The following is a 22,239-nucleotide window of genomic DNA, read 5'->3' on the forward strand; positions in this document are numbered from 1 at the left end:
GCCTGAATATAGCTGCTGGAGCAAAAGATCAATGCATCTAACACATAATCCACGCAACATATGCAAAACCACACAGTCCATACTTAGCATTAAAAGGACAGCTACAGAGAAAGACAATGGCATCTATAAAAAGCTTAGCACAATGTTATTTTGGGTTCTGCATTCTCATTTAAGGCTGAATGTGTTGATGCAATATCAAATGAATGCTCAGCCTAGCAGGACTGTATTATCTCTCTGCAGCATAAGTCGCAGTGACTAGATTGATTTTTTGGGGGGTCTCCAATTACTCCTGTATAAATGGGATGTGTCAAAATGCCACTGCACATTTTAAAAAAGCGGAGGCCAATTTAGGCATCAGAAATCTACACTTATTTCATAGTGAATTCTGTATTGCAAATATAGAAACAAATTCCATTCAACTTGGCAGGGGGTTGGACTCGATGGCCCTTGTGGTCTCTTCCAACTCTATGATTCTATGATTCAACGTAAGAACAGCCAGACTGGGTCAGGACTGCATCCAGGGCCCAATAATGTCCTGATGATTTAAGAACACAAGCAGCGGATGCTTTGAGTCCTATGTATACACTGAGGGAATACAGAAGAAGCATAAACAAAAGGAGTCTTGTGGCACCCTATAAAGACTTTAATGTGGCATAAGCGGAGTTGCAGGTACATAAATAAATTGTAGAAAGAAGAAGAAACCACAGGGAAGTGAAATGCAGAAAAATACAGGCAAAAGTAAGCTCCCCACCTTCCGGAAGCCCAGGAGATGATATTACTTGGGGTAAAATTCAGCTTCCTGAGAATTTAAGGGCCAAAGCACATGTGATGGCAGAGATTTGTGAATGCATCTCCAAGTCTAATCTTGTCCCTAAGCAATGTGAATTAACAGATCCCAATACAGAGCACACAAGGAGAGACAAAATGAAAAGGGTAGGCTGGCTTTGTTTAGATGTGCAGCAGAAATGGATAACAGTGTTCAGTCCTAAAACTACAGATGGGTGAGGGTCACATTTGAATGCTTAAAACTCTTGCACACTTTGCTGCATGTACAGACCTAGCACAACAAAGAACTGGCTGAGCAGGATCCCACCCACCCCACCATAATACGATTGCTCCTCCGGACAACTTATTTATTTCCCCTTCATTCTGATTGGCTTGTCCAAACCTTAGGCAGAGGTTAGATTGTATCTGGTCCTTATTTTTTTTTTTTTTTGTGGGAAGGTTATACGGCAATGAGCATCTGTCCTGCATTTGCCCTGATTTGCTTGTAGAGTTTTTGCACATCCTCCCATTAATCCTTTACCCCATGATCTTTTATGTATTCCCCTGTTACTTTCCAAACAAAAAAAAAAATCTAATATTTTAAGAAGTGGATTTAATAGCACATTTCCCCACTGCAATTGTGGAAACCAAAAGTTCTGCTATGTACTTGAATCTCTTTCATGAAATACTGAAACCTCGAAGACATTCAAAGAGAGCATCAACAAAGTGGCAGAGCCCCACTTACAATCTGAAGTGGCACATTCCAATCTCTCTCCTGAAGATTTTACCACCTCGTTTTACTGCAAGTACAGAACAGAACACATTCAGCAGAAGAGAAGTGAATAACCTTCCTAGTATGACCGGGCAGAGCTTGAAGAGTGCCAGGGAGGCACTGCAGAGTCACAAGGGAAGGGATGGTTCCCGTGACAGAGGAGCGAGGCAAAAGAAGGGCAAGCCATCATCAGGGAGGGATACTATAGAAGTCCAGTGAAGAAAGAGGCCATTGTGCACAGAGTCCCTTCACTGTATCTACAAGCTATAACTTTGCATCCATCTCCTTGCAACAAGATACACTATTATAGCCAGGTCTGCGCTGTGGGGCAGCTGGTTCCAGCTGCTGCAGTGTTTGCTCACTAATAATAAATAAAATAATAATAATAATAAGAGTAATAGTAATAATAATTTATTATTTGTACCCCACCTATCTGGCCACTCTGGGCGGCTTCCAACAAAGATCTGGTCTCCTCCTCCTTTCGGCACTCTTGTATTAGAAATCCTTTTTGCTGGGTTCATTTGATGGAGTTCTCCCGGGTCAACCACACTGTGCAAAAACTATTTGGCTAACCTCTTTCACTCAAGACCGTGATTTTGAACGTATGAGGCAGGTCTACATGAAGAAATATGATGTCCACACTCCCCTCCCAAATACTTCTCCCATTGTTGATTTTAGCTGGGTCAGGAGTCTGAGGCCTCACAGCACTGCCAGCCTACCTTATCAATACAAGGCCAAAGAGCTGAGTACCTGTACGATTTTTGGAGGCATATCAAGTCTAAGAAATCAGGGCCAAAATACATGTGGTACTGTATCTTTCAATGTGATTCAACTTAAATCACAAAAGACAAAAGAAAAGTGGAGTCTATGAACAGTCCCAACATCTTCAACAGGGTGCAAGGAAGAGATTGCGAAGAGGGCTGACTGCTGTTCCAGGTGGAGCTCCTTCACCATGCCTTGAATCTGTTTATAACAGGGATGGGGGCAAATGTCATCGTCTCTATCTGCCCCTTGGCACTACGCCTATGCCCCATCAGTTCTCCAGCCCTACTCTGCATCCTCCTTAAGTGCTTTTGCCTAGCTGAAATGCATTATTCGACTTGGATGATGCTTGTTGCTTGCCAGGAGGGAGCAAAGAAGAGGGTGTCCAAGTGTGAAGAAACTAGCTTACTGGACAAACACAAAACTTAGTTTCTCTGCCCACTTTTGCCTCTAGCCCCACACAGCACTGGAATGTGGCCCCCAAAAGGCTGCCTAAAATGGAATGGGGCCCTAAGGGTGAAAAGGGTTCCCTTATCCCTCGTTTATACCTTGGTCTGCTTTCCTTTGCTTTTCTTCGGCCACCTCTTTTCTGAAACTCAGTTCTTATTCCAAATTCCTCCTGGCCTAGCTTCCCTCTTCTCTGCCATACCCTGGTTTCCATGTCCTGCCTCTTGAGGCCTGGTCTAGCTATACCATCCTATCCTGACAGGTGAGCAGCTTTTAAGATTCAACCCTAATTAGTATGGAAATTTCCTTTTCTTAGGAAAGGCATAGTCCAGTTATCAAATAATAGCAAAGTTAAAAGAGAGCATTGAGATTAGACAATGTTCTTTGTCTGAAAAGAAAAAAAAAAGAGGATAGAAACATGGAGTTTCAATATATATTACTTGGGAATATTCTAGCAAGACATAACCCACCCACTCCCAATTTGAGGGACAATGGTCAAGGTTCGCCAACGTCTTCAGCATATTTTTCAAAAGTCTGATTATTGTTTTCTAAACCACCTGCGCAAAACAGTACCTGCATTCAAGCGTGGACAGAGGCAAGAACACTTTGTGATCACAATAAAACTAAAATTGATTAATGACTCAGCTACAACCCCACAATGGAAATTGATTCCATTAGCAGCACCACAATGTGTTATAACCAGCTGAAAGAAATATTTTTAAGGTCAGACAAGGGATGTGACAAGGCACACATAGCATCAACGCTTTCGAAGGGAAACTTTGGTTAAGGCTCTTTTCTTCTCTCTCCGTTACAACTGGAAACTTTTGACACTACTAAAAGGGCATTATATTTGGTTCCATCACTGAAACATGAAATGAAAGATAGAAATAACCACAAAGTCAGAATTTGTGATGGTGGTCATGAATAAAATCCAGCTTTGTGTACCACACAGTTTCATAGGTGGTTATATACATATAGGTAGTTGGTGTCCCATAGTAACAAGGGGTACAGACTACTAAGTCCCCAAATCAAATATTACCTCTGCTATTAGTAGACTAGAAAATCTCAGAGGACCCAATACTGCTCAGTCTCAGTCCAAACAAACCCATTTTATCACCAATGTGAACATAAATCATTAGCTCTGATGTTAGTAATGTACTAGATATGCTTGAAATTAGCCAGGCGCCGGCCGCATTTTGCACCTAACTATCAGCCACTTGTGACCAAGTGCAGGTGCCTGGGCAGCAGGATGGTGCCTGACATTTTGACCATCTGGAGGTGCATGCCTGAGGATACTTGGATCTTGGCTGTTTTCACACAGGCAGCATTCATGGATCATCACAAAGCTCCTGACAGAGCACATCCCATACGCCTTATCAAAAATGCTTAAAATGGAATTGGAGGTCCAATTATAGCTCATACGAACTTTTCGTTACCTAGTTCTACCTTAATCTGCTGGGGCAAACTTCAGTTAAAGTTGCTGATTATTTACTGTATCTATAGCTTACCTCATCCTTCTTCCGAGGAATCCAGAGCAATGCACGTGGGGTCGCTCTGCTTTATGGTAGCAACCCATGAGGCAAGTTAAGCAGAGAGACAGTGACAGGCCCAGTGCTACCCAGTGAAGGTCCTGACTGTCTGGGGATGTTAACCAAGGAATCTCTGGCCCTAGAGCAACATGCAATGAATTCCCATTCTTTTGGGTTCTCTTTCAGAGATTAGTCCCTTCCCATTTAGCTGCACAGTGCTGTCGTGGTTATCCAGGACCGGTTCCAAAGTAGGGAAATGGATGTGCAGAAGATAAGTGCATGCAAAACTGGAACTTTGCTTTCCGAGTAGTTTGTCTCTGTGGTAGCAAAAACAGGTAACAAAGCCACAACTGCACACACAAGTTCTTTTTTTCTGTTGACATGTATGCAGATTTTGGCTTGACTTCCTCTCCCTGCATTGCTACTTCTTCTTAAATAGGTAGCCTAGTGCATCTAGCAGAAAAGAAAAGAAAAGAAAGACAGGGACAGGGACAGAGAAATGGACACACGATGCCCTTGCTGAAGCCTATTTTCAAGGAACCTGCAGATGGACATTAATGGCAAAGGGGGCAGAGAAATTGAGAGGAACAAGCGAAGGAGAAGAAAAATTACTCTGGATATGAAAAGCGAAGGCGAATTAATGAGGTAGGAAAAACCCAACAGCTGCGAGATTGTTCAAAGGAATTGAGAGGACATAGCAAGCCAAGACTATTAATGAGGAGAACCAGAAACCAGAAAGGGTGAGTGGCAGCAAACTGTCAAGGTCAGAGAGGCAGGCTACAGCAGGAAAGAGTTAAAAACAGGCATCTGTTGCACACCAAGAGCTTTCCTAGGCACCGCCTTGTTTCGCAAGTAGCAAATAGCTACAGAAAGTGCCATCATGCCTAAAGTAACAAAACTCCATAGATTCCATTCTGCAGCTAAGAGTTTCACAAGCCAAGCATATACCATGTCCCTTTGGACCACCCTGAGCCTATGCCAACTGGATTCACTGGTTGTCCCCAATCTCTCATTTTTAACTATGGGACAAACATGTGACAAGACTTGGTTAACTTCACAGGCTACTCCATAAATGTGATTTATTTCCAGTTAAGATGAGGTAAGTGATAGGAAAAATACTTGTTGAAATGCGTGCAATTGTGGAGAAGGGTTGCAACCCAGTGGTAAAAGTGCCTTCTTTTGTGTGTGAAAGGCCCCAGATTTAATTTCCGACATCTCCAGGTAGGGCTGGAAGAAACTCCCACATGAAACCCTGGAGAAGTGCTGCTACTCATTGTAGACAGTGCTGAGTTAGATGATGAGGAGGAACAGTAATAATAGCCGCTTCTTCATTGAATATTTCCAATCCCAGTGTGTGGAGCAAAGTAATAAAAATAAACAGAGACAAATCAAAGCATCTGGACCGATGCAGCATCCTAATGAGGACAGTCCACTCAATACATGTTGTAAGGGTTGTCCAGCACTTGACAACTCCTAATTTTGCTACTGGAAACCATCTGGAAGATGGACCATACCAGCGTTCGAAATTGGCCAGGCGCCAGGTGCATTTTGCACCTCGACAACAGCCACTTGTGACCAAGTGAAGATGCCTGGGCGCCAGGATGGTGGCTGACATCTCTACCATCTGGAGGTGCATACCTGGGGATAGTTGGATCTTGACCGTTTTCATACACTAGGCACACATCCTGTACAATTCTGTTAGATTTCAAATGCACAATCAGAATAAATTTCAAGAACCAAAAAGTTGTACTTAAAAATATGGCTTTTGAGCAGCTGGGCATTCCGTTTTGGTGAGGATAACCCTGGTTTAAGCAGCCATTTGGCGCCTAACATATATACCTGAGTTTCTAACACTGGACCCTACATGGATGGATGGACCTAAGTTAGGCACAGGTCTGAAGGTTATAAAGCTGGAAAAGGCTGCCTCAAGTAGCTCCGGTCTCTCACAGAAACAACAACAAAATAACCCACCTTATGAATAAATTGATCATAATAAGCAGTTGAAGTCTGACATAGATTGAAGGATTTGTGGTTCTTTTTTCATATATATTTTTTGTAAAAGGTCCTCTCAGTCAAACGATTGGTCGCCCTCCTTCCTGCCACAACGTCTTGCTTGTTGTGGGAACACTGGCACATGGGAGTGAACAAAAGACCATGGCAAATTTAAGGGATTCAAGCAGGGACAGGTGTTCAGTGAGGTACCCCAGATGCAGGGGATAGATACAAATGCAATTAAAGGCTTGATTAATGATCCAGAAGAGTGAGAACACATACTGGTGAATTCACCAATGATGTTAAATGAGAACTGGTAGTCGCAATGAGCAGATGACTGTGTATTTCATACAAATGGGTTTTTTTTAAAAAAAACCACACCTCACAAAGAGCTAGAAGAATGAATGCCGAACCATTCAGAAATGGTCTAACAGAAACCCACACAATGGAAAGGCAAGACACAGAAAAACTGCCTGTTAGGAAATAGCATGACTTTCACCCCCCCATGCTTTCCTTGTGAAACTGTAGTGAATTCTTCTTTCATAGTTTGAGTACTCCATTTATAAAGAAAGCTCCACTGGGAGACTGGGTGCTAAGCAGAGACAGTCCTCAGCGGACTGTATTCAAGTGCCTAATGAAGAATACTTCTGGACACAATTTGATGCAACATTGGAGCTGAGATAGGACATCCTAATGATTACTCTGCTTCCCAGCCAATCGTGGCCTCAGAAGCAGCTGTCAGCATGAAATGCAATAATACAATGTATGTTAAGGCAAACTGGATAAACAGCACAAAAGAATATAATACCATCCATGACACTAGAAAGCAAACAACAAATGGCCTTTTTTTTTAAAAAAAAGGAAGGGATACAGTACTGCTCAAGGAAGAGTGATAGAAATTGCCTGGGGCAGGAGACATAACTGATGCTCAAGAAAAATTAGAATACACATTATTACATATTACACACACACGCACACACACACACACACACACACACACACACACACACAACTGTCCATGTGGTGGACAGACAATTAGAAACACTTGAAGGATATAAGCAAAAGTATTAAGGGGGGGGTATTAGTAAAATCAAAGGGAACATGGCATTTTTAGAATGTGAGAAGTAGGGACAAAGAAGAATATTCTGAATTACTGTTCTGGAAAGATGTTGCTACTAAGGTACATGAAGGTATGGAGTGGACCTCTTCCTCTGGAGCTTCCTCTGGAGTACCTAGGTACCATTTGTACCCTCTCCACACAGTGCTCAGTTAATGGAATTCACTTCCCCAAGATGTCAGACAGCCACAAGTTTAGATGGCATTGAAGAGGGAACAGACTTGTTTGTCCTCCTTGATTTTGCCTATCTACTGTTATTAGCCATGTAGCTAAATGGAGCCTGCATGTTCAGACACAGTATACCTTCTGACTACTAGGCGGGGAGCAGCATCTGGGGAACTGCTATACCTTCAGGCCCTGCTTGTGGGCTCTTGGAAGTATGGGGAGGGTCACTGCGGGAAATCCAAATGCTGGACTAGATAAACCCACTTTGTTCTGTTGCAGCAGGACTCAAATTAAGCACTGGTTTTAAGTTTAAAAGCTGTGCCTACACAGGAGCTAGACACACGTGTGTGTGTGTGTAATTCCATATGGCAATCACAACCTTAACACTGTTCTTTTCTTTTCTATGAACATTAAAAATGTTGATGCTGCACCATAAATGTGATTGTGCCATTTCAGGATGTGCCTATTATGAAGAAAAGATGACACTAGAGTTATTTATGCCTGTGGAAAAGAGTGATTAGGAGACTGAACAGATTTTGTGCCTTCGCAATATGACAAATTGCAGTCTGGATCTCCTTTTGCAAAGTGTGTAATGCTATTTATTAATATTAATATTTTAATATCACTTTCTCAATTCACATTTTATTTTGCTTAAAGATCATATTATATTGTTCCATCACTTTCACAATTATTTAACTGTAAGTCAGATCCGGGTAATTGAAGACAGACAAATAGGTATGAGCACTTATTCAGGAATATGCATTTCAATATTACACAACAAACAAAATGTTTAAGCAGATACAAAATAACCAGAGGATATTGAAAATGAATTAATATTTATAGTTTGCATACATCTAAATACCTATAAATTGGGCTTTGGGGTGGTAAAATGGAACGAAAACATTTTAGATTAGATCCACCAAGACAACAAAGAATATCCATTGTTAAACTGCATAAACAGCAGCAAGAGAAAAATGGCTGGGAATTGTCTTCTTTCTCTCCCCCCCCACTCCACCCCCATTTCACTGCTTCCCTGTGCGACTATGTTACCAATAAATTGGTTACAAAAGAGGGAAGATATTGTGAGCATACCAACAACAATGTGGGATGAGAAAAAATATACAGTATTGCTTTATTTTTCCATGGGAACATTTCCATTTCCTAAGTTCGTTGATAGCAATGAATGGATGCCAGTTGTAAACACAGTACTAAACAATCTTGGCAGTTACAAAGTGTTTAGCTCCATTTACTAAACACAAGTAAAATAAACATGCTACGTTAGATCACTAGAAAACCCTCAGGGATGCACTGGACATGTTTCCAATTCGATTCCACCCCCCCCCCCAAAAAAAACCCCTCACATCACTGAATACGATGCATCTCATTCTATCATCAAGGTGAATGGGGAACTCCATCTGCACATTCAGTCGCCACAGCAACAAGGGAGTCCTGAATTAGTTTTTAAAAGGCTATTGCATTCCCTATTACAACTTACAATTTGCAGAGAGGATCTGCTGAAAACACTCTAGAAGTAGACTTGATTGGATGATCTAGGATTGCTCTTAAATAGCGACCCCAGCTTTATGGAACAACTTGAACACGGAGGTCCGTTTGAGCAGATACTTGCAGGCCTTTAAGTGCTATTGCAAAATGTTTCTAATATTATTATCATCATCAAAGAATGCCCTCTCCCAGGCTGCCACACACCCCCCAAGCTTGTGAGGGCGATGGAACTACCAAGAGGCCCCTCTCTGCTGTTCTGTAGAGAAGGAGACAGTCTTTCAGATATTTGAAGCCTCTGTCATTTACACTGGCGTGAGCACTCTTAAGTTAAGTCTCAACATGAGCTTTGGACCAGCGCAGCTATCTTAAAACAGGAGTTTGTATTTTTTAAAAGAAGGTTGAAAGATGTTATAATTTCTATGGGCTGATTTTTCACTGCATCTGTTTGTTGATTTTGGCACTTAATAAATATTTCATTTTTATTTAATTTGATTAATATGGATGTGGACCACCTGAAGAACATTTTGATAGTATAATGGAGTCCTACTCTATATCTACAGAAAGAGTTTGTGTGTCTCTGGAATAATCAAATTTCTTTTCGTCTGGAATTTATTAGTATTTTAGAATCTCGGTTCGGCCTTCAGGGTAGCAACACAGTTGGAAAAGTAAAAAATGGAAATTAAATGCATGTCACATCATAAATGTATTGTTGTTATCAACAGGTAGACTATTTTATCTCGAACTTCTAATATTAGGATTCTGACATCTCACATTTGCTATACATTGGGTCTAGATGGTAACCAAGTAAGCAACTTTTCAAATCAAATCAACTTTCAAATGAGACTGTAGAACTGAGTTGTTTTATATTTATAGAGCTAACATCTCCACTACATAGTGGTAGGTTAAAATACTGCTGAATATAATGTTTGTTATTCTGTGTGTTCCTTTATCCTTTTCACATTTTGATGCACATCATTGTCAGTTGGCATCGCTAAGTGCTTGTCTGATTAGATTCACCTTAAGCAAGTTAAAAGAAAGCCAATTCCAAACACCTATTTTCTCAACAAGAACATGGGCTGCAATAGTGTACTTGGCGATTTCGGTGAGGTTCGCACACACCAAATGCACGAAAGTCTACAGCCATAAAATGAAAACATTAGTCAGTTTAAACCATCGGTCAGCTGGGGAAGAGTTGAACACCCAGTGATTTCAAAGAGACGAGAACTGCAAAGATCATATTCAAGTCTCCCTTACAATTGCTGCTGTGAAACAGCCATTCATTTCAGTGGAGTTTTCACAGGAGCCCTGCCCATGAGCCATCAAAATGCTCATTGTACAGCAACACTACTTGATAGATTGCACCCCATGATGCTTTAGAAGAGATGCTATGTCGTTTTTTATGGTGTTGCACTTAGAAGCAACTAATTATATGCTGCTCTCCTGGAAAGTTGGGTCCATTTATCCCATTTTGTCTTTCCATGTAGGCATTCCTGAGTCTTAAGTGCCACCTGTTGGAAGCAAAGTATGTTTCAAATGCACTTACCCACATCAGGTTCTGCACACTAGTGGTAAAATTTTGATGCACGAAGCCTGCAAACGTTTCTGCCTGCCTGTAAAATTTGGAATAATGCCCTACCTCAAAAGGCATTGGGATTAATGAGCCTTACACTGGTGGAGTTCCAGTCATCAGAGTTTAGTATGTATGAGGATTAGCTAGGCACGAAATCTATTGTGGGGAGGAACCGGCATTTCCCTAATATCTTTTTGTTTGAGCCAGCTTTTCTTTTTCTTAAAGATCAGGAGGAAACAAAATCACACTAAAAAGTGTAACCCTGCTTCATTGTACACAACAATTAATTAAGACTATTCTGAATCAATTAGCAGACTGCTACAATTAACTTTACAAGCTTCACTACACTTTGAGAACTACGCGAGCCTTCCATTTACCCCCATCTCAAAATATCTGCTGTTACCAAACACAGCTATGACTAATATATATACTGGTCACGTTTGTGGCTTGTCATGGTTTATTGTGAATAAGCAGTGTACTGATGAATGCTGCCTAATCTCTCTCACTTCACCCCTCCCTCTGACGCAAATAGAAGATACAAACTAGGAAGCCACAATTAGGCTTGGCTTCCTGTGACATCCCAACCCAGGATCCTTGACAAGCCAGAGGTTTATAAGTGAACAACAAACCATGGTTTGAAACAGAATTAAAACTGACTATGGCTTCTTGTTTTCCACCCACATCAGAGGAACAGCAAAGTGGGAATGATGCACCAGTGTCCGGCTTGTTCACAATAAACTATGGTAAGCCAGCAACCCTGGCTTATTGGGAAGCACAAATGCACCCACTGTTAAATATTTTGTGGAAATGACATAGTTAAATCAATTTAAGGAAATTATGCTACTGTATCTGTTAAATGAAAGCTAGTATTGCTTTGTTGCTGCCCACACCAACACAGGAACATTTCCCTTAACACGGGTTTTAATGCCATTGTACTTGTTACCAAAAATATAATCCTTGAAATCTGCATGGCAATTGTGGGAACTCAAGTAGAAATGGAAAAGGCTCATTAAACTCACACTCCTGAACACAATGTTAAAACTAAAACTTGACAAATATTCAGCTTCGGAATGGTTGTCTGGCACTAAAAAGGCCCATTATAACAAAGCTTTTAAGGTATATAGCAAATTTGTTATGCTACTTGATTTGCAGTCCTGAACCAACTTTACAGTAGTTCAACTGTCACAGATGGGACTACTCAATAATAACTTGCTTGTAGATTGCAGATGCATACTCCAAAATAATATGTGTAGACAGAAGAAATATAACATTAAACCAAAAAATGTTCAGAGTACTAAAACCTTGTGGTATAGTTTACTGTCATATAAGCCTTTTTTTTTTTTACTTTTAAGCTTTTTTTTTACTTTTAAATTATTTAAAATAATTTTAAAGTTGTTTTGAATTACTAGATGTTGAACAATATAAGGTAGGCAAATGAATACAAAATTAAATTGCGTTCTGTAAATTAACTCTTGGGTATTACTTTCTGAACACAGGTTATTCTGCTGTTTAGCACAGTGCTTCTTCAACGAAGTGAGACATAATTGTATAGAATTAATATTAAACACACTCCTAATTGCTAGTCTTCAGTGTGGTACATCAGTATGTAAATTGGTTGTTCCCCGTTCTTTATTACACAGCCTTACAAATGCCTGGGTTTCTACAGCTCAAACAACCCTTTTGCACTCTGCCTAGCAAATTAAGTTTTGTTATTAGTTTTAACCATGCCACTAAGCAGAATATGCATTAACAAGCCAACACTGTCACGTTCCCTTGCTTTTAAGATTTTCTCGCTACGTCTACTCCCATATTCCCTCTGTATCAAAATTTGTAACTGCTAGAGTACAGAACAAAGGATTTAACATTAGCACACAAAATCGCTTGCATCAGTCTCGAATTCTGCATTAGATCAGACCCCACCAAGCGAACTTCCGCCACAGTCCAGAGAAGAGGCTGCAACTCTCCATGGTGCTGAAACATACAAACCTCCTTTTCTCTTTTCCTTTACCGAACCCCGTACCACCGCCACAAAGCCTGGCGTTTGGTACCCCTCAGGCGGCATTTATATTGAATTACTACATGTGACAAGTTTCTTCATTAGTAAAATAAATAAGAGAGAGCTAAGCACATGCGACCCCCTCACTCCCCACTCTAAATAATAATTCAGGACGCCACAATCGGGTTCGTGCCTGGAGTTCGAGATCATGGCTTCGCAAGAAGTGATCATCCCAACCGGACTCGGAGTGGCTGTGCGCGTGAAAACGCATGCCGAAACACGCGTTTCTCAGAGCCGAAAATGTTAATTAACGTTTGAATGCAGCTGCTCCTCCTTTCCAGTTCTGGAAACAGGCAAGCGCTCTGCAAGGTGCAGAACTACCCCCCCCCCCGCACCTTATAGAGGGGTTTCCCTCTATAACGGTGCGACCCCTCCTTTAAAAAAAAAATGTTCTTTTGTTCTCAAAATGCCAGGGATGGAGGGGGACATTTACACCTAACCCCGCGCAAGATTGGATGGGGGGGGTGACTGGAGAGGGTAGATGGGGTAGCAACAAAGAGCCATAAGGGGGGGGGGTAATTTTGCATTAGCAAGCCCGGTGGGGGTGGGGCGAGGCGGTGGCAGCAAGAGCACGGGCCGCTTTGCGCTGAGATGAGCTCCCCCTACCTCCCCACCTCTCTCCCCCCCCCAAGCCCCGGCACCTTCCACTCACCGTCCCTATCGCAGAGCTGGATGGCCTCCAAGCTGAGGTTCTTGATGACATCCTCGCAGGGGCTGCTCGGGCTGCTCATATGGTGATCCAGGCGAGGCACCTCCATTGTTTCCCGCGCCCCCCACCCACACACTTCTTGCCTTTCGGGTTTCTTGCTCTTTTCCCCCCTTCCCTTCCCCCCCTTTGAAACAGGGGGCTTTCAGGGGTGGGGAGGAAAAGCGAGCGCTGGAAGGAAGGGGGGGCGCGCACGCTTTGCGATCAGCGGCGACGGCAGCAGCTTCTCTCTCCTGGTGCGCCGTCTCCCTCCCTCCCCGTCTGTCTCCGTCTCTCCAGGCTGGCTGCGAAACTGCTGGGTGCAGCAGGGGCGCGCGCGCGCGGGCGCGCACTCTCCTCTCCCCCTTCCCTCCCCGGGACTGGCTGGCAGGCGGGCGGCGGGCGCGGATTGGAAGGCAGACGCGCGCGGCGGACGGGGGGTGGTGGTGGAGAAAGCGAGAGCCGGCTGCCTGTCCCTGCAATGGAGCAGAGAGCAAGGGAGAGGAGGGGGGAGGGAGAGACGCGGCTCGCGCTCGGCACGCCTGAGCCTGGTGGAGGGGGGGGGGGTTAAGCTGGCCCTTTAAAGGGGCCGCGCGTCACTCTTGCTGAGTCAAGGCTGGCGCTTGCACCGACACCATCTCTCTCTCCCACCCCTCCCCTCCCCGGTGCATGTAACGCAATGCACTGCGTTGCCTGCAGGCAGCTTTCTCTCTCTCCCAGTGGAGGGAGGGGGAGCTGCGGCGGCGGCCGCCTCAAGTCTCCCCGTCGCTCCTTATGTAATGGGTTTATCAGGGAATTAAAAGCAGCAGCAGCAGCAGCTGCAAATAAGGTTCTAATTCCCCCAATGCGCGAGCGCGCAGTTCCCGCCTTCTTCTGCGCCCAAGCAACGCTGCTCTTGGCGGGAAGGGCCCGCTTGGCCCCTCCCCCTCAGTTATTTAGGCAAGCCAGTTCCTGGGGGGGGGGTGCGGGGGAGGACAATGGGCCGCTGCGCGTTTCGAATTATGTTCCCTAACGCTTGGTTAGCAATGAGAAACCTAGACAGCATCTTAATACGCAGAGACATCACCTTGCCAACAAAGGTCCTTATAGTTAAAGCCATGGTTTTCCCAGTAGTGATGTACGGAAGTGAGAGCTGGACCATAAAGAAGGCTAATCGCCGAAGAATTGATGCTTTTGAATTCTGGTGCTGGAGGAGACTCTTGAGAGTCCCATGGACTGCAAGAAGATCAAACCTATCCATTCTGAAGGAAATCAGCCCTGAATGTTCACTGGAAGGACAGATACTTTGGCCACCTCATGAGAAGAGAAGACTCCCTGGAAAAGACGCTGATGTTGGGAACGATGGAGGGCACAAAGAGAAGGGAACGACAGAGGACGAGATGGTTGGACAGTGTTTTCAAAGCTACCAACATGAGTTTGACCAAACTGCGGGAGGCAGTGGAGGACAGAAGTGCCTGGCGTGCTCTGGTCAATGGGGTCACGAAGAGTCGGACACGACTAAACGACTAAACAACAACAACAACTCTTGGTTAGGGAAAGTGTGCTGCCTTAAATAGTGATGTAGTTGTTCGACGTCAGCAATTCATCCTAGGTTTGGATAGGTACGTTGCTTTGATGTGACTGTAGCGGGACTACGGAATCGATTCTCTTTTGAAACGTGTCAAAAATAAAGCCATATGCCAAAATGAAAACAAGACTTGAGACCTTGCTGACAGGAAAAAAAATGTCACTGGTGTGTGGAGGAATGATCTGCACGCATTCTTTTTCTTATTTATAACCCGCTTTGTTACCAAGAGAGGGGTGCTTTGGCCTGGACTTGCCCTGTAGTCTCTCACGGGCCACTTGCCAAGTGTCACCTTCACCTCCTCCCTTCCTGCCACATTTTATACTCGAGGACAAATCACTTGAAGCCAGCTCACATATTACAAAGTCCCTAGGGTCCTCTTTTTGGCAGATTGCCTGTCCAAGCCAAGTTTGAAGAACCCTAGAAAGGTAGACCCTCAAAGTTGCCCATTGGCAATAAGCACCTGACCGGGCAGTAGAAACAACAGCTACACTGTTATATTGAGAGGGATTGTGACTCTATTTAAATGGCAGTAATTGTTTCCAAGTGTTCATCGCTATGCACAATGCATTTGCAGGATTTATACAGATCTGCTTTTCTTTTTTCCTCTCATTTGGTGATGTGCAAGTGCCCATCCTACTACCCCACAACCTTTTCTTCTGCCCCACCCTTTACGAGGGAGAAAGCAACAGAATTTCAGCAAGTAATGAAATTCCATGGGGAAGAACTTCCCTCTGCATGGCTCTGAAGACAAGTGCCTCCGTGCATACTGATCACTTGATGGCTTTAATGTGCATCAGTTATTTTCAAAATGTGAAATAGCCTACACAGTGCTTCCATGAGGAGCTAGCCAAAGGTCTGTAGGAATACAGTCACATGACAGAAATAATATCTGATCTGACATCCCGCAAACATAGGCACTCTGCTCACATAAGTAGCTACCAGGAAGCAGCTGCAGTATCTGGTGTTGTTACCGGCCAGATGTTGCCTTCCTCATAAGGCTGCATTCTGTACTTCTAGGCTGCCTAGATGGTTCCATGTAGAAAACCTTCTCCCAAGCCTTTGGCTAAATAAACTATCTATGTGTGGGGAAGGGTATTGTTCTGTTATTATGTATTTTTTTGCGTTTTTATACTGCAAACCGCCCTGTGATCCTTGGATGAAGGGCGGTATATAAATTTAATTAATAATCATAACAGAAAAAGTCGCAGACCTGTGAATCAGTCCTGAGAAAAAAAAAAGATACTGAGCGATTCATTATAAAGTTAAGTACAAAGAAACGTCATTTGACTCCAGTGCAAAAAGAAAAAGCCAAGATACAGAAAACTAAAGAAAACCCCCAGAGGCAATTTAATGACCTATCCAAGAAACGTTGCAAAATGACAACAAATGCATCCATTTCAAATCATAAGAGTGTATGACTGTGATTTTCATATCATAATCTAGTTTCCAGTGGTGTAGTCTATATATTTGGAGGCCACCATTGATGGTGGGTCATCGCCAACAGGCCAGCTCCAGCGGGGAAACCCCAAGTGGAAGTTCCCTTTTGGGTTGGTCCTTAGGGGTCTGATGAAGGTGAAGGCACTACCCATAGGTGATTGGTTGTGGATGGGCTTGCTCCCAGCCCAGAGAAACGGGTGTGTAAGAGTGTTAGCTATACTTCTAAGTGTTAAGTGGGATGCTGGGGGCCATGTCTGTGCTGAGAACATTAGTGAAGATCATGAATGCATATCTAGTGTGATCAGTATTTTGCAATTTTATATTGTATTGATTGATTGTACTCTTTTTATCTTTCTTTTGGATTAATATGCTGTTTACTGCTTTGGGGTTGCCTTTGGACAGTATATAAACAAACCCTAGAACGGCATAATGTGTTTCACTTGTTTTATAACTGTATATTATTATATTGCTGTAGCCCTCCCTGAGACCATATGGTAAAGGGTGGGTAATAAATCCTGTTTTTTAAAAAAACAACAACCCAAAGCAACACATAGCATGCTGTATACAGAAAGTTGGAAAATAAATTGTAAAGAGAGGCTGAGGCAATTCTTCTGTTCTTTTGTTGAAAACACAGCTTCGTGTCTGCTCTGACCCACCCACTCACCCACCTTGGTTTGCTTTTGGGTGCAAATTGCTGATAGAATTTCATGAATGTCAATGAGGCTGAAAAAACAAGAGGAAAAGGTATAGAGAGCCACCACCAGAGAAATCCGACCAGAATTTACATTCACACAGCTGCTGAACATATTTCAGCTTTTGTCCCGATTAAAAGCCAATAAATACAGATTAAAGATGACAAATTCTACTGTGCTACATTGGCTTAGTGGGGTGATAACAGGATACGAGGATTTTCACCTCCAGGTCACTGGTTTAAATACTGATCAGGGCTCAGTTGTGCCTAGAAGTGGCTACCAGCTGTCCAGCGAACACTTCTGAAATGAGTTGGTCTCGGTCCATTTCCTAGCAAATAGCAATTCACTTTCCAATAAACACATTTGGTGCCTTTTTTGCTAGCAGTTCCTCCCCAAGGACTGGAACCAGCTTGGTGAGTTTTTGTTTTAAAAATGAACATTTTTTATCTTGCTCAGTATACCTTTTGCTGACACCACCATAGAGGCTTCAGATGAAAATATTGTTTCACGCTCATCACTTCACCAAGAGGTACAAAGCTTTGGAGGCAGCCTTTTCACAAGGATCACTTTCCTTGTGAGGAGACAGTACTGGAGAGATTCGTGGCACCTTTGTGATATGTTTATTTACAAATATTCCATGAGGGATACCCAGACAAATGGTGTTAGCCTTTACATCAGTTAGAACAATAGAATTGTAGAGAGACTGAGAATCATCTAGTCCAACCCCCTGCAATGTAGGAATATGCCACTGTCCCATGTGGGGATTGAACCTGCAACCTTGGTATTATCAGCACCATGCTCTAACTAACTGAGCTATCCAGGCATCTAGGAATCAAATTGTCTTCTTGTCAAGACAGCTACAAATCTCAGATATTCTTCACTTTCTCCTTCCCTGGATATGCCAATGCTGCAAAACCCAGCAAAATGTTTTGCTCCTTCCTACACAGATGGGTGTGTCCAATAACGACTAGCCACCAGCCATCAAATACTGCCCTTCAGTAAAGTAATCAAAGCAATGAAAAGTCTACAAACATTGCCACCTCTTTAACTGACACAGTGCAACTTAACTCCCATAACACCACATGGTTTTACTGAATTGTACTAGGACTCGGATTCTGACTGAATGCCAGTAGCAATTCATTGGGTTCTGGGGGGACTATCAAGACGGAAAGCAAAAATGTCCAACACGCTAAAAGCTAGAGCTGGAGAAGGGATAACAGGGATCACATTTCCAGGAATGCTTCTAAGTGCCACCCATTTAAGAAAAGGAGGAGAGGGGTTCTTTGTTGTTGTTCCCTTCTTTCTCTTCCCCCAGATTTTTGAATCACAAAACCATTTTGGAAAAGAGTAAACTGGAGTGGAAACTACAAGCCCTGTGAGTGAAAGGAAGGATGATCACAGACAAGATGCAACAATGAGCTACAGCCGAAGAGGACAAATAAATGAGTCAATGGAGGAGGTGAAGAAACTAATAACTAAATGAAGCAATTGAAACAGAGGATGTGTAGGTAAAAGTGGAAGGAAGAATTTCATTTATTCATTGGCTGGCAGTGATTAATTACACCCTCAGTAAGGAGGAGTGGGGGAGGAAGAAAGTGGGGGGGGGGGACAGGGCAATATTCCACATTCAAACTGTCCTTTTTATGCAAAGCATGTCGTCATTGCTGCGTTGCTTTATCTTCCTATACCAGTGCTTGTTTGAAATTCATTTTTGTCAGTTTAAGGCAAAGACTGAGAACTTGTGCCCCCCTTAATGCTGGTGTACTACAACTCCCATTATCCCTGACCATTGACTATGCTACCTGGGGCCAATGGGATTGTAGCTGAACAACTACTGGAGGGCTACAGGTCCCCCACCAACTACATAAAACAGCTACTTTTTATATATTATTACATTTCAAAAAAATCACATATACAATTCAAAACATAATAAATTTCATTTTGTTTTTTTCAACTTCCTCTCCCATTTTCCATGGTGTCTTTTCTCTCTTATATAATTACCATACTACAATCATCACTACTTTAATCAATAGCTGCTCAGAGTTGCCTAATATACCAATTCAGATGCAAAACTAAGAATCAAATATTTTATTTGAGTATTTATATCCTCATGTAGTGTAAAGACACAACTCGGAAATGATGATTTCATTAAAACAACATAAAACAATTACAAAAAACCCCCTCAACTACTGTGAACAGTTTAAAACATATTCAGAAATGCCAAAACAAGTAGTCTTAAAAACCCAGTCTCAGGTCCAAGCAGTTATCATACACTTCTGTATTGACTTGTACTTGCAGTATCTGGGTACAAACTAAAATATAGTATTGTTACAGGTTTGGTGGGGTCAGTCTGAGTGATAGCTATGGTTCCCTTCCAGGCCTGTGATCCTGTATCCAGTGAGGTTTAGAATCTAAACTGCCAGACAAGTTTATTTGTAAGATAATAGCCTTAGCTGACCAGTTAAGTACTGCTATTTACATGTCCAAAGAGGTTGTTCTGTTGCCATAGAAATAAATAGGTGAGCCTCTCCCCAGCTCACCTGAAGAGCAAGAGGCTTGTGTGTGCGCGTGTGGCTTGGGACTTCCCTGGAAACCTAAAGGGAAAGCAGATCTGTTGGGATGTTAATGCTGCGAGCCCTCCATCCTATGCTCAGGTTGTACATATGAGCAAAAAACCCGATGTATTCTAAGGACACCACAGTCTCCACTGACCTTCAGTCCAAGGAAACCAAACCCTGGGTAAGTTTTGGAACCCCTGGCATGCCTTGCCATTCAGAGACTGAGGTGTGTGTATCAGCATTCATAAACTTAGAGCAATTTAAAGTGGACCATGCCATATAGCACTGGAAGAGTGTATTATTTTTTTTATTACCGGGGAGATTTCCCCTATGAGCAAGAGTCACACACTTGAGAAATCTGTTTTGGTGTTATGCTCTGCAGACTCATATTTCAGACGCTAATAGCCTGCGTTAATTAAATTCCCCGGCTCTTAATTGGCATTTAAGATTATAGTCCTGCTCCTAGTTTTGCACAGCTAAATTCCCAGCATTTTTAACTGGGACTTTACCTGTGTGCATAACCACTCAGCAGCAAGAGGGCCTTTTCAAATGCAGTCCCTTTTCTAAGGAGCCATGATTATAACCAGCCAGATGGCACCTATACCATCCATAATGTTCTGGCAGAGCTGTCATTTCCTAGCAGCTTTAAACCACCGTGCTGTATTGCTGGAAAACGGCTATTCTTGTCCCTGGAAGTAGGACCACCACACCTAATTGTAGTGTGGACAGGAGTTACGCCAGGGCAGATCTGCACACCTTGTGACCAGTCAAGCCAAACTGAGCCCACCGGCTGTGTTTTGATAGCAACCCGCTCCTTCCCTCCTTTGTTTTAGCAGTCCCAGAGATGGCAATCAGGACAGTTTATCAACCTCCTGGCAGAGTACTGTGCTTGTGTAGCAGACAGTGTTTGGTTTGGTGGGGCGCAGGTTGTGCAGGCCTGAACTAGTGGCAGTCATCTTTTGGACAATGCCTGCTGCAGAAGTTCTTGTTCCATCTACCCACATCATTTTATATCTCCACCTTTCAACAAACATGTACTTGTTTGCAGAATACTGAGTCCAGTGCTATTGCATATCACTGGAAATATATAAAGATACAGTACACGTACACACACACACACACACACACACACACACACACACGGATATGCCCCTATGCACAGCTAGCCCTGCCCTGTCTATTCTACCACAATAGGGATAGATGCTGCTATTGGCTAAGGTAAGTAAAATGCCAGCAAACTGACAGTGATGCTCTGCTGGTAAGACCCTGGGGTTGCATAGCTGGCAAAGGAAATGGTCCAATGTGCCATCCTTTCAAGCCACAAACCACACAGTTCTGTCCCAATTGAATTTATATGCACCTGAAAGTATTGTATAATGCTCTCTTTCTAACAGGGAATAGCTGTCTGAGATACGGTCTTATGTATGCTAAAAATAATAAAACTGAAACCTCAGCATGTAATCAAAACATCTCTCCCTTGATAAATTGTACCTGACAGTGATTAGCAAAAATGACACGTTATATAATGGGAAGACTGTCAGAGGAAGAGGGGTGTTGAAGTCTACAAAGGCTTGCCATAACAACCACCTGATCGGTTTTCCATACGTTCATAATCAGATACAAGTGTATTTACATACATTGCTTTAATGCATCCCAAGCATGGGCCTGTTGTCACATTTAATTTTCATACGTACATGCAAAAATATAATGTATGCACATGCTTAACTTTTTTTTTGCAGCTCAACATATCCAGTGGCTGCTTGCACCAAGGGCCCTAGAACTCTCCACTGCAGACACACAAAAAATCAAATGTATGTTTGCTATTGTATCATCTGAAGCAGAGAACACCTAGCTGTGGTACTTTGCAGTGCAATGTGGAGTAAGGAAAGCAGCGTTTCAAGTCTTAGGCATCCTTTCTGAAGATATTTTCGACCCAGCTCTAAGTCTGGATATTAAAGTTGTGGACAGAGCCTGGGGCAAAGACCAACAGCAAGCCAAGTCTCCTTGTTTAAAGCAGAGAACACGACTAATCCAGGCACTTTTGTACGTGTCAGTCCTTATCACATGACATCCTATGACCCTAGTGTGCTTCAGCAGGCCTTTTTTTTGCTGATCTGGTTGGTTAATCTGTAATCCCTTTCCTTTGATTAATATTTTGAGGGTGGAGCACATGTTGAAGCAGAATCCCTGCCTGTTATCACTCAGGCCACAGATTCCGGACCTGCTGTGGGCTTATTTCTTAGTAAAGTGTGACTTCCCAGAGAAAATTGGGTAGCCATTCTGTGCTTTTTAAGGAACAGGTGCTTCCAAGATAGGAATAGCACCATAATCAGTTTAGAGGAGCTTCAGGTAACGTGAGGAAAGAGTTTCTGATATTGAACATGGAACAATCTGGAGGTTCCTTCATCTTGTGCCAATGACCAAACAGAGCTTTTACGTAATAATTATTGTAGGCAAAATTCTATTTTATTCATTGTACTCTTTTAGACAGTCTAACGCCTTTCACAATCTCTTGCTCATAATCCACATATATGTGTTGCTCACCCAAACCACAAATCTGCTTTTTATCCTGGGGAGGAAAAGTTTTAAGATGTGATAACATGGACAAGTGGGAGCAACTGC

General features: G+C 42.8%; 1 protein-coding gene across 4 annotated transcripts in view; it reads right to left on the bottom strand.

Moving 5' to 3' along the window:
* Nucleotides 1-22,239, bottom strand: part of PHYHIPL (phytanoyl-CoA 2-hydroxylase interacting protein like) — a 78,601-nt gene that overhangs the window by 33,944 nt on the left and 22,418 nt on the right. Inside the window, exon 1 of one of the 4 annotated variants that reach the window (XM_081190950.1) lies at nucleotides 13,331-13,799. The exons of the other annotated variants lie outside the window; for them this stretch is intronic. Coding sequence (XP_081047076.1) covers nucleotides 13,331-13,436 — 106 coding nt within the window. The 5' untranslated portion in view covers nucleotides 13,437-13,799. Of the gene's footprint in view, nucleotides 1-13,330; nucleotides 13,800-22,239 lie in introns of those variants that run through there. 4 annotated transcript variants of the gene reach the window in all.

The sequence above is a fragment of the Podarcis bocagei genome (genome assembly GCF_964188305.1).
Source record: "Podarcis bocagei genome assembly, chromosome: 4".
NCBI lineage: Eukaryota > Metazoa > Chordata > Lepidosauria > Squamata > Lacertidae > Podarcis > Podarcis bocagei.